The 12,908-nt window shown below is 38.1% G+C and overlaps 1 protein-coding gene across 8 annotated transcripts; it reads left to right on the forward strand.

Moving 5' to 3' along the window:
- The first annotated feature begins 5,366 nt into the window (after positions 1 to 5,366).
- Positions 5,367 to 12,908, forward strand: LOC103430851 (ubinuclein-1-like). Of its 8 annotated transcripts, none has more exons than XM_008373325.4 (14): positions 5,532 to 6,104; positions 6,696 to 6,806; positions 6,921 to 7,013; positions 7,166 to 7,242; positions 7,727 to 7,839; positions 7,933 to 8,327; positions 9,057 to 9,156; positions 9,305 to 9,414; positions 9,564 to 9,650; positions 10,260 to 10,385; positions 11,428 to 11,565; positions 11,673 to 11,720; positions 12,027 to 12,128; positions 12,330 to 12,908. In XM_008373325.4, exons 1-14 carry the CDS (start codon positions 5,871 to 5,873, stop codon positions 12,786 to 12,788), a joined length of 2,193 nt encoding a protein of 730 aa, XP_008371547.1. In that variant the 5' UTR covers positions 5,532 to 5,870; the 3' UTR covers positions 12,789 to 12,908. The 8 variants fall into 8 exon arrangements, with proteins under 8 accessions (XP_008370189.1, XP_008368922.1, XP_008371547.1 ...); XM_070827046.1 differs by having other exon boundaries at positions 9,567 to 9,650; XM_070827047.1 differs by having other exon boundaries at positions 5,551 to 6,104; positions 6,705 to 6,806.

Here is a 12,908-nt window from a genome sequence, read left to right on the forward strand (position 1 = left end):
TTCTTGAAGCATAGTAAAGCATGACTCAAGATGAATTCCTTTTGATCAATATATTGCAAAAAACAAGTGTGGGGGAAGGGATGTATGTGAGTGCCTAAATCTTTCATGTGGCACGGGTTAGAAAAGAAAAAAAAAAGAGAAATTTCGTGGAAAATAGCAAGAAAAAAAAAAGAAAAAGAAAAGAAAAAGAGTAGAAAATAAGTGAGAATGAACTCACATGTGTTGGTTGTTGAAGAAAGGGTCCAAAAAGTGAATTTGACCCTATGTGTTGCATGAACTTTCCCTTTGTGTTTAAAGTTGATTTTTGCATTCAAAAGTGAATTCTAAGTTCGATTTCATTGCTTTGCTTGCTATTGCTTAAAGAACCTTTGTTTATCCCTATCCGTTCTTTGTTAGCAAATATCCCAAGCCCCGTTACAACCCTTGACTTTAATCTTGAGTGTTGTGTGTTTCAATTTGTGGAGTTTAGAATTGGTATGAGCATATGGTGTCACTGGTTCTCGCATCTAAGTAGTAGCATTCCATTCATGAGATCATATCTAAATGCTTATTAACTCCACAAAATGCTTCCTTTGTTATATATAGATGCGAGCATTCGTTTTTATGTCTACATCAATCTTCTCACATATAACTAGTATAGGGTGTGTAGTTAGAAAATCTGAGTGAAAATTGAGTGCATATTTTGTAAGGAATTGAGCAAATTCTCTAAGGCATGTTACTACATTCAAAATCATGTTTTAATTGGTTAAATGTGAACTAGTTCGTAGTGACTATGATTAAGTATGTGCTTAAGTGTGAAGACGACTAAAATCTGTGGGAATGATAATTTTTAATATGTCATGTGCATTGGAAATCCCTGAGGTAAACGTTGGAAGGTTTAGGTTGTGTTTTGTTTGTTTTGTTTCGTTTTGTTTTTCTTTTGTTTCTTTGTTTTGCTCGAGGACTAGCAAAAGCTAAGTGTGGGGGAATTTGATAGGAGCATATTTATGCGCCTTAGTTAGCTAGTTCTTATGCATTTTCGTTATGTTTTCTTAGTTTAAAGTAGTCTTTTAAGCTAGTTTTATGTGTTTTCAGGTTTTAAGGGCATATTATACAAAAAGATGCAAATTGGAGCTTTTTGGAGCAAAAGTGAGCTTGTATTGAATGGCACATGCTTGGAACAAAAGGTTTGGACGAAATTGAAGATTTGAAGATTTGAGGATTCCTAGTCCAAGAAGGATTCCTAATCAACGAAGGAGTCCTAATTGAAGAAGGATTCCTAATCAACGAGGGATTCCTAGTTGAAGATGGATTTCTAGAAGAATGAAGATTCCTACTCAAACAAGGTTTCCTACTTGAAGTAGGAAAGTTAAGCCTAAAAGTTTCTACTTTGGGTTGATCTTTCCTAAACTTAGTTGGCCTTATGTTTCAACAACATTAGAAGGTTCCTAAGCGTTGGAAGACACAAAGAAGGGTTTTAGAATATTTTCTCATCCTTGCCGTGGGTTAGGGCCTATTTCCTCTTGGTTTTGGGCTTTCTAGAAGCCCTATCCTTATTTCCCAAAACCTGCCGCACCTAGCCCTTGTTAGAATCTGTTTTTCTTGCCTTGCAAGGCTTTCTAGAAGCCTTATCTTGAATTCCTTAATCCACCGCACCTTTTAACCTGTTTCCTATTGGATTTCTATTTTCTAGGCCTTTTTCCTTGTGGATTTGGGTTATTCAAGTCCATATCTGATTTACCTAGGATTTTAAATGCCTATATATACTCATAAACCCCTTTAGCCGAATTCACCACCTCTCATACACATCAATTCACGCCAGAAATCTGCCCTCTTCTTTACTGCAGCCTTCCACCACCATTCTCCCAAATTTCTGCCAAAAACAAACCTTTGCCGCACCCACCACCCATCCTAAACACTCTCATACCATTCCATATCCATTCCCCCATACAAATACCACCCAAAACCTGTCCAAAATCTCTGTGCCGCAGCAAGGAGGAAGGAGGAATCGTGGATGCACCTGCTGCGAAGTTGGAGCGTTTTAGGTGTTCTCTTTCTTTGGATTTCAATGTTTAAACTTATTTATCTTTGCTTTGTGCGTATGAGGAACTAAACCCCCATTGGCTAGGGGGGATTCGAAACCATGTTTATGCTTGCTATATGATTTGATTACTTCTAATTGCGTTTCATAAGTTGTGAATTCAATTTGCTTATCTACATGAATTAAAACTGATTTGTGTATGTTGGTTGAGAGTGCACGCTTAATTTTCATGCATAAGTTTGATGCTAGGATATAAGGGAATTTCACCTAATCGTTACGAACTTATATTCAAAAGTAGTAAAGGTTGTTGATCACAATCGTGTTAAGTAAATTCTTGGCATAAGTTTCATGCAATTCATAGTAACGAGTGCCTCGCCAATGCTTATGATTTTCATAGAACTTAATGATCTTTGCTTGTATCTTTGTTATGCAATTCATGCAGGGAACTTGTGAGGAATGCTTTGGGTTGTTGTATGCAATTCATCCAATTCGATAACTTTAGGAAAATCTGAGGGTTAATTAGTGCAATTCACGGTTAATCTAGGGCATTGGGAATTCATGGTTTATTGAAAAGCAATTGGAAATCGTTTTGTATGCAAATGTGACATGTGTGGAGAAGAACCCTTTAGCTAGTTTTCCATCCATTCACTTTAACCAAATTCGTTTTAGAATCTGTTCAATTTACAAAGTTTTGTTTTTGTTTTCAATTTTCGTCAAAACTCAATCCCCATTTATTTTGAAGTGTTAGATTAGTTAGAAATCAATTTAGTTTGTGTTTTTAAGTGTCTTGAGTCAAGTTATAACCTATTTTCGTCCAAATTGTGTTTTGTGTTCAAAACTGCCCAGATTGTGTTTTTAAGGCAGTTTTGAGTGTTTTTGGGCTGTTTTGAGTCTTTTGGTTTGTTTTAGTGTTTTAGAGTTTAGTTTTGCATTCTTTGAGTCTAGGTTAGTGTTTTAAACTTTGTTTTTACGTTTTGAGTCAGTTTTCAAGTGATTTAGCAATCCCTCATAATCTCCGGCCTAGAACGATCCCTACTTACATACTTTGCTACAATTGATAAAAGATGGTTTAATTTGTGTGCTTGTATATTTCGCATCACACATTAGCATATGACTCCGAGTCTCAGGAAAACTCTACAGGATTCCCCATGTCAGATACAATCTTGAATCAATTTGCGGCAGTGTTGCTGTTACTCAAGATCTCACCAAACCCATTAGCCCATGAACAATCTCTAAAACGACAGCAGACTGGGCGAGAAGAAGAGGGCGTTCGACGGCATTGTAAACATGTTGATGGCCGGATTCACTGAGAGTCTTGAGAGCAAGATGTAGTACCTGAAACCATTTGAGAAAGACAGTCCAGTTGTAGAGGGAGAGGTATAGGTGCCTGAGAGCGGATAATAGTCCAGCCATTGATGGTGGGTTTACAGCAGGTGGATTGGAGGAGGGAGGTGGCTGGATCCGTTTCTGAAATGGGTTGAGTGAATTGGGTTCTAGTCTTCTCCATTTCATGTGCTCTGCTCTTGCTGTTGAGCTTTCACTCCGAGATGGAGATGAGGAAGAGGTGAAGAACCTGGAGCGAGAAGGCGAGCTGGAGTCGGAGTCGGAGCCGGAGAAGAAGCGGGAACGTGAGCGGGAGCGGGAACAGGAGGATGAGCCGGATGCGGAGCCTGACAGTGAGCAACGGGCTCGGGTTAGCTTCGCCATCGCAGACAAAGACGGAAATGCCAGGGAAGGTCTCCTACCACCGTCTCCCCCGCCAAAACCGTCACCGACTGCAGGATCCACCATTTTTCTTTTGAATAAGAAACAGGGTATTTTGCAAGTCTGGAAAAATGGTGTTTAGTGAAAAATTGTAGAGATTTATAATGGAAACAGAGAAAATGATGTACCAAAAGGCAGAGATTTCTGTTTAATTTGGGTTTTTCTTGCAGATTCACGTTGGAGGTGAAAAAATGAAAAGGAACCAACACAACTTTTCATATCATTTCCCATAGACGGCGCCAAATGCTGATGCACAAAACCAGAGGGGTCTTGGAACAACGTAAATCCGACTGTGAATCTGCAAGAAAGTAAAGAACACAAGATGTATCGTGGTTCACCCCAATGTTTGGGCTACGTCCACACTGATATTGTATTTCTCTGTTTGTGAGAAGATTGTGTGAGAGAGAGCTTCTGTATGTCAAGATCAGAGCTTTGTGAGGGTGAGAGGGCCCTTTGATTGTGAGGGTGAGAAGTCCTTTTTATAGACTAAGGGCTCCTCACTTATTACATATTTGCCCTTTCATTTATTACATAATTACACTTGAGTCCCCTGAGTATTTATACAAGGTCTAAATAAGGAGGCCCTAAGTATGGTACAAACAAAGCACATGCTTCTCTACCTTGAGCATCCTTATTCCTCAATGAGAAATCAACCTGCAACATGCCTTAATCAACATTTTTGAACTTTAACTGAGAAGTCAACTTAACTCATGCTTTTCAGTTTTCATCTCTTCATTACACAATATTATACAAAAGCTTAATACTCACCAAATTAAAATCAACCGAAACAAAAAAAAAAAATCAACCAAAACAAATTCAGAAACCAACAGTAGTAAACACGGTTGGAGCATTTGAGCTGAAACAAGAAAATCCCAATAGTAGAAAAATTAATTCAGAAACAAAAAATAGAAAACTCAACCTAATTTACCAAATTAAAATAAACCAAAATGGAAAAATTCAATCTTTTTTTTTAAATTAATAGTTAAAATAAGGAAGAGATCGAACTCCTTTTGCGCTAATGCTAGGCCATTGCATGGCCAAGTTGAAGTAATCGAACTCCATCTACCCTCCTCCTCTACTTCCAATTTGAAAGGGGCGAGGGAAAATTATGGTTTGGAAGAAGGAATCTGTGAGGAGGACAGGAGAAGACTGGAGAGAGAGTGACTTGGAGGAAGAGAGGAATGAGAGAGAGAGAGAGACTGAGGAAACAGAGAGAGAGGAAGAAAAGCGAAGGGGAGAGAGAGTTTGAGAAAACATGAAACTTGAAATGGGAGTGAGTGACGGCTAGGGTTTGTAAACTTAAGAAATTTTATAAAGCATTTCATATTAGAAATCTATAAATATTCTATAACAACATAAAGCTTACAGTTAAGTTGGCTTGATGCAACTATATACTTAACTTGGAGGGTAGGGGTTCAAACCCTCATGCCAGCGTTTTTGAGAATTTATATATGATTTTTTTTTTCGGTTCGATCCAGTTCGATTTTTTTTCTATTCATTTTTTTCGGGTTCAGTTCAGTTCTGTTTTCGATTTTTTGAACCCACCCATTATATATAGATTCACAACTCCCCCCAATTTATTACTTTTCCTACTCCAAAATTCCAAATAAGTACACATACATAGATCATTACAACACATCTGGGATTTAACGGATGCGATTTGTCTTTTGATAACCGAACGAAACCGATCCAACGGATCAGATGCTGCAAAAATAAATGTAAAACTTGGCAATCTACAGACGCAGATCAGAGTTCATAGTATGTCCGAGCCGGGTTCGGATCCGGTGTACAGCATCACACCCGTCGGATCCTCTTCCCTCCCTCTTTCTTTCCTTTTCTCGCAACAAAAAAAAGCTAACCCAGAAAAATTTCCCAAGATCCAGTAGAGAAAATTCAGTTAAAATCCCGACCCCAAAAAGATTTCCTCTCTTTCTCTATCCCGCCCAATTCCCGTCTCTTTCTCTCTCTAGAGTCAATTTTCTCTCTCTAGGGCTTACCTAGTCCCCAATGTTTCTCCCATCTTAATTTCTCCAAATTCTCGATCCCAATTCTGCCCTAGAATTCTCGACCGGCTTTCGCCACCCCAATGGAGGAAGAGAAGGGCGGCGGCGGCGGCGAATCCTCCAGGCCTTCGTCCAAGTTTGTGAAAGCCGGTGACCGGCAAATGTTCACGGTGGATCTCCGGCCCGGCGAGACCACCATAGTCTCGTGGAGGAAGCTCATGAAGGACACGAACAAGGTCAATGGTGGGCCCTCGACCTCGGCGCCGGAACCTCCTCCTGTCAACGCTCATCCTGCTCTCGAGTCTCGGATAGCTCCGGTGAGGCGCCCTAATTGAAAAGACAGTAACTTTTGTCAATTGCACATTGTGTTTGCTTTGCTGGGTGAATGGGTTTTGTGTTAATTTTCTGTTTGTTAATTGTGATTTGCTTGTTACATGCAGTTTATGTAACCTGATCGTTTGGCAATTGTGAAAATTGTTTGAGGATTATTGCATGAACGACTTACTCGTTCTAGTTTTGTTTTTAGGAGTTGTAACTTCTGTTCCGTTGTTTTGTGGATGCTTAGTTGCTGCTTTAGTCACTGAGAAACTTGTAGCTTGTTTTCGAAGTCTATGAGATTATGACTAGTCTAATATGGGTTGGGAATGTAGGTTCCGTTGTTGCATTCCATGAATGCATTTTTACGAAACTAAGATGCTTACTTTCACTGCATCTTATTTCGATGGATTTAAGTTCGTATCATGAATATCTATCAGATTTTAATGGGACGGTGGAGTGTTGATAGCGATTTGGTTTATAAAAGATATGCACAATCTGCATTTGTACCCCTGAACATGCCGTTTCTTGGACAAGGAGGTGCTTTGGACCACATAGTATGATGGTTTCTTTTTCTTAATTGTGCTTCACAGTTGTTTCAGGTCCAACAAACATCTGGAGATGAAGCAAAAGATGAAGGGAAAGATGAAGCTGCGCCAAATCGTTTTAGCGCTGTTATTGAGAAGATTGAACGCCTATATATGGTATTGTTATTTGTTTATTCATAAATAATGTCAATTTTTGGTTCTTGCTATCAAACATTTCTTCTTGTGTTACATAAAAATGTGTTGTTACAATTCCATTTAAATATATCTCAGGGTAAAGATAGTAGTGATGATGAAGGTCCAAATGATGTTCCTGATGACGATCAGTATGATACCGAAGACTCCTTTATTGATGATGCTGAGTTGGTTGGTATCTCTATCCAATTAATCTTTTGTTTTTTCCTTTTCAATATGTGTTGGCCATCGTGCGGATTTAATTGGTGCCATTTTACTTGTTGAACTAACATTATTTTTATATTTATTTCTTTGATAATGTTCCTTCATTATGTGTTGTGCAGGATGAATATTTTGAAGTTGATAATTCAGCCATAAAACATGATGGATTCTTTGTAAACAGGGGAACGCTGGAGCGCATGTGAATTTCTTTTAATCCTCACCTGATTATGTTTGTGTGTACTTAGCTATATACGTAATTTTATTTATCTTAGTTGCGTGGTCTATACATACAAGACCTTAAATATTATTCACCCATTTCGTTGCATAATTTATGGCCTATTGCAGTCTGGAATACAACAAGCCTTATGTTTAGTAGCTCATAAACGTGATGGTAAAATGATACATAGATACTATTTGAGGAAACTGATCTACTTGTAATTACAGGCTATAGTTATCCTATAGGTACTATTCTGTCCGTTCCCTGGCTGAACAGTGTATCAGCAGTTTCTATTTGTCCTGTGTTCAAAAAAAGTGGACATGGGAAGATATTTTTTGGGTTCACTTACATCAATAGAGGAATTGAGTTTGCCTAAGGAATGAAATTATTTTGAGTTTCATACGTAGGTTTTTGACATTGTTGTGTTTTAATTAATTAATTTTTGACATTTTTTTCCTTTTATTAGTAATGTACCTGCTGCATTACCTAACCAACAACCAAAAAAAAGGCGAAGAAAAGAGGCTAAAGGACCTGGGGAAAATGATGACATTCATGTGCCAAATAAACACACAAAAGTTGGCAAGACAGCACCAGCAAAGATTACACCAACACTTGTGAAGAATTCATCTACTCCTACTCAAACCATTACTGGAACCACTGAACACCGTGCAGATGTGAAATTTCAGAATCAGTTGCATGTTTCTGGACCTTCATCAACAAGGAAGTCTACTGAATCCAAAACAGTAATGGACCCTTCTTTTATGAAAGTGTCAGACGGAGATGCTCTTGTACTGCAAGCGGATGTGAAGGATATAGATAAGCAGAAGGCAGGAGTCCTGTTGTCCAAGGACTCAAGTAACAAATTTAAAGATGCTGGTGGATCATGTGATGGTTCATATCAGAGATACCATGACAAAAGTGCTTATGCACAAACCAAACACCAATCTGGGAGAGCATCAAGTAATGTTGATGAGCTGGAATCATCGGTTCGGGCCAGACATAAAAATGGGATTCGTGAGATTCCGGACCTTAATCTCTCAGATGGAAAGTACTCTCTTCCAACAACTGTGAGTATTATTATGCACTAATGTTTTTCTTGTTATTGTATCGGTAATTTGGTATACATCATAAAATGTGCTAGAAGATGTCGAGGGGTGGGTGTCATATGAGTACACAAGTAGACGTAGAGAAAGACAAAAATCTAAGAGGAGCTAAAGGAAACTGGAGTGGAGTCTAGGCACTTGGATGAGCGTGTCCGTGCAAAGAAGGTTAAGGGTGTTTGTTTAGTGCTTTTGTTGTTGATTACTTGTTATGAACCTCCTTTGGAGTGAATATTCATTAAACCAAGTAACAATAAGGTTAATTGCCGTTATTGTCTTTTGCAAATCGCAAAAGTCTTCGAAAAGGTGGACTTGTGAATCTTTATGCTTTATACTCCAATCATTCTTTAAGATTTGAGTTTGTTTCCAATCAGGCATGGCATGGACTTTCTGGTTTATTAGCTTCTTTAGACAGTGTAGATGTGTTAGGTAAAAAATTGCTTGTACTAGCCTCATGTTGGCTTGCTTGTACTCAAAGCTTCATCATCTTCCATGTACCCCCAGTCCAGTTCTTGTTTGTACTCATATGTATACAAACACTGAACATTATAGTCTTGTTTGTTGAAGGTATCAGAAATTTGAGAATATCCTTAAAGGTCGTCTTTGTTCCTAATGGATCATCATGTGCATATATCTTAATTTGTACTTTTGTTCTCAATGATGGTAATTTTGATTTCAAACATTAACATTCTGCAGAAACCTTCACATGTGCACAAAAAGGATGGCTCTAGTATAAAGTCAAAAAGTTCAATGCTTGAAAAGGCTATTAGGGAGCTAGAGAAGATGGTAGCTGAATGTAAGTTTTATTATTTCTCTGACATTTTTGTCTGATTATTTGTTCTAAGTGATACATTGGATTTGTTCCAGTTCTCTCTCTCTATTCTTTTTTGATGATGATTTGAGAAAGCTGCTTCAGTAATCTTTTATTCTGTGTGCACTTGCAGCTAGGCCACCTGCTGCGGATAATCAAGAGGGAGATAATTCATCCCAAGCAATTAAAAGGAGATTACCTAGAGAACTAAAGATGAAACTTGCTAAAGTTGCTAGACTAGCGGTATTCAAACTAGCTATTTTGACTGTAACTGTTTAACTCTGTGGTGTTGTGCTTTATTTGAATTGTTGTATTCATAATATTCAATACATACATGCATCTCAACTTGAAACCTGTAATAAATTTAATTATAAATGCTCTTTTTGTTGCAGCAGGCTAGCCATGGGAAAATAACAAAAGAGTTACTTAACCGGCTTATGAGTATTCTTGGTCACTTAATACAGCTCAGAACATTAAAGGTATTACAGTTTGTTTTGAAGAAAACATTGGCTCTCCAATACTTGTTCGTTAATTTTCCCATTGTCAACTATAGGTCATTTCACGTGCAGGACCTGAACTCAAAAGTTATGTTTGCATATTGTTCTGGAACTTAGTGAGAAAAACACTGTAGTTTGATAAACATATGAACCATCCATACTTAGTTATTACTTTAGTGATGATTCCAGAAGCCAGCATCACTATCATGAATTCTAGGTTATGTGTAGTTCCATTATCGTTGAGCATTGGCTCTTTTATCATTTGAGGATTTGGATAATTTATAAGGTCGCCATAAATTAGTTTCTGTTACAAAAGGAAATCTAACGACAATAACAGTAAAAATTAAAAATTAAAAAATGGATAATTTTTTAGTAACTGTTTAAGAGGTAATTGTTTCTTTTTATATAAGTGATGTTCTTATGCTCGCTATGGATGAATAATCTGAACAAGATATGACATATACACAGTAATGCTGCTCTTAATGAGTGTGCAGTTGTTTTTATTTCTTTTAGCTATTAAGTATCTTGGCTTCTTGTTTATGAAGAAAATTGATTTGCTATTTATGCTTGTGCAATGTGTTTTTCCTGCAGAGAAACTTAAAGGTCATGATTAGTATGGGTATTTCAGCAAAAAAGGAGAAAGATGAGAGGTTTCAACATGTAAAGAAGGAAGTTATAGATATGATTAAGATAAAGGCCCCATCCTTGGAATCCAAGGTATGTGTTGCAGGTCCTTGCTGTGGTATGGTGTTTAATACGCTGTGTTCTTTTCCTGGGTAAAAGTATTGGAATAACCATATTGACTATGATCATTGTTAAAAGATATATTGGTGTCTGGATGGTATGAAGTCATGTCTGGAATTTTTTTTCTTGCTAAAAGTGGTCATCATGTCTTTCACTCAGTGTTCTAAAAAAAGAGCCTTGAGGCGCGCCTAGGCGGCTGTGGAGGCGGGGCGGTGATGAAAATGCCTCTGCCCAGCGGCAGCAGGCTTAAACTTGCCTAGACATGGTCGAGGCGCGCCTGAGGCGTGCAGCTTAGGCTTTTTTTTTTTTTTTTTAAGGTTAGGGTTTCTCACCTACGGTGAAGAAATTTTTTATTTGATTGTTGATTATTCTTGTATAATGTTTGATTTCAACTCTGTTGTTGATTATATTTTATATGTATAATATATATTAATAATTTTAGGTCCCATGAGGCTATTTCCTCACCCCTCAAGGCTTTCGCCCAGGCGGGGCTATCCCTGAAATGCCTTGGCTTAGCCTTCGCCTTTTGAAACATTATGGACATTGGTTCAGTTAGTGTTCCCCTTGTTCAGGGGGGCATTTGTTGTGCTAGTTCAGATGACATTCTGTCTTGCTGCTCAATTCTCTTCTCTACATTCGTTGTGTTTAACCTGCATTCCCCAGCTTACTTTCATTGGCTCGTTGCTCATTTGTCTTTATTGCTTTTGACCAAAGTCATCCTACATTACTTGCTCTCATCCTTTCTTCATTGGTACTTAACTAACTTAGTGAAAAATGAAAGTGGATTTTCAGTAACTCGTGTTTTAAGTACTGCCTTATGTGGAAGGTATTTCCTATTTGTTTCGCTGTGAGAAGATGCTGAATAAAGTGTTTTTAATTCGCCTCTCCCCCACCCTCTTATCATAATGGTATCACATCACAGTAATAAGAATAACCTTTTTTGTATGTCAAATAAGTAATTAGAATAACCTTTGTGCATGGATCTAATGCAAAATGCAAACTGTGTTTTTCTCAGGCATTGGAACAACATGCTGGAGCATCAGATGATTTTCAAGAAACTGCTTCTGGAACAAAAGAGCTTTCGAAAAGAAAATTTAGCATGGATGCTGCATTGGAGGACAAGATTTGTGACCTCTATGACCTTTATGTTGACGTACTAACTCAAGCTTTCAATTTCGTATTGGAAATTTTGTTCCTTGATATTGCAGATAACTTCATTTTTTGTCGTCTTATTCCTTGGTATATATTTCTTGGTTCTAGGGGCTGGATGAAGATGCAGGTCCGCAAATAAGAAAGCTGTATGCCGAGGTACTTCACCTTTTCTGGTTTTATCCCCCTGTTTTGTGATATGTGACATGATGAGAAATACTAGGACTAGGATTTGATGCTTCTTAATGGTGTGTTTTGGCGTTTCCACTTGGATCATATATGCCTTCAATGAGTCCTTCAAAGGAACCTTTAACCAGTGATGGCATGTTTCTCAAAATCTACTTTTATGAAGATTTTGTAATCACTTAAATTCATTTAGTTTTATTGATTGTATTCTATTGTTGTTGCTTGGACGTCAGTTGTTTTGTGGATATTTCCTGACTTATTTAGTCTTATGTGATTCAGTTAGCGGCATTGTGGCCTAATGGTTTCATGGACAATCATGGGATCAAACGCGCAATTTGTAGGTCAAAAGAGAGACGGAGGGAGCGATACAGCCGAAATAAAGTGCGTAAAGTTGCACACTCTCTCAACTTATGGTCCAGATTTTTTATGAGCCAATTTTGGAATTAACATCAGTCTGCTGGGTTATATTCTTTATTGTAATGTATCTTGCATATGGGTTTCAATTCCATGCATCAACTGATATAACTTTGATGGAATTAGGTATTTATCTCGACCATTTGTTTGCCAAATTTTTTTCTTCAGGAGCAGGAGAAAATTAGGAGGAAAAAGATGTTGACACCACGAACAGAAGAGACTATTCGAGTTGAGAGGTCAATTACCCAGCAACTATTAATGCAAGAGAGGATGGCAACTGAACAAAACAGTCAGAGCCCGACAAACAAGCCGATATCTGGTACAACAGCAGCCTTGGGGGTACCTGGTCCAATAAACGGTCCTAGCTTTGACAGACTTAAACAAGAGAAGCTCAAGGGAAGTTCAAGCAGTTCCGCAGACGACACACGGGTTGGAGACGGTGCATTGACGAAGAAGAAGACGAAGAGGAAGCCAGAACAAGAATTGGATGAAAGTCGTATCCGCCCGGAGAAATTACCTTCTCAGTCGGGGGAGGAAAGGCACAAGTCCTTAAAGCCGGCGGCCGGGCCGCCCCATAAATCGAACCTCCAGTCCACAGTTGTTCCAAGTGTGGAGCAGTCTAGCTGACATAATATATAGCAGACTAATTAGAAAATTTACTGCATGGTTGGTGCCCTATGATATGATATGATGGATCTGAGATTTGCCTTTTGAATAGAGTGCAAAAAGCTGTGTTTTTAATTTTAA

This window comes from Malus domestica, chromosome 08 (assembly GCF_042453785.1).
Source record: "Malus domestica chromosome 08, GDT2T_hap1".
Classification (NCBI taxonomy): Eukaryota; Viridiplantae; Streptophyta; class Magnoliopsida; order Rosales; family Rosaceae; genus Malus; species Malus domestica.

What these genes read in the sequence shown, in the direction of transcription:
- LOC103430851 (XM_008370700.4), top strand. Translation starts at nt 5,871, where the DNA reads ATGGAGGAAGAGAAGGGCGGCGGCGGCGGCGAATCCTCCAGGCCTTCG. An exon ending in TCGAGTCTCGGATAGCTCCG is followed by an intron (nt 6,105 to 6,695) that starts GTGAGGCGCCCT and finishes TGTGCTTCACAG; the next exon opens with TTGTTTCAGGTCCAACAAAC. An exon ending in AGTACTCTCTTCCAACAACT is followed by an intron (nt 8,328 to 9,056) that starts GTGAGTATTATT and finishes AACATTCTGCAG; the next exon opens with AAACCTTCACATGTGCACAA.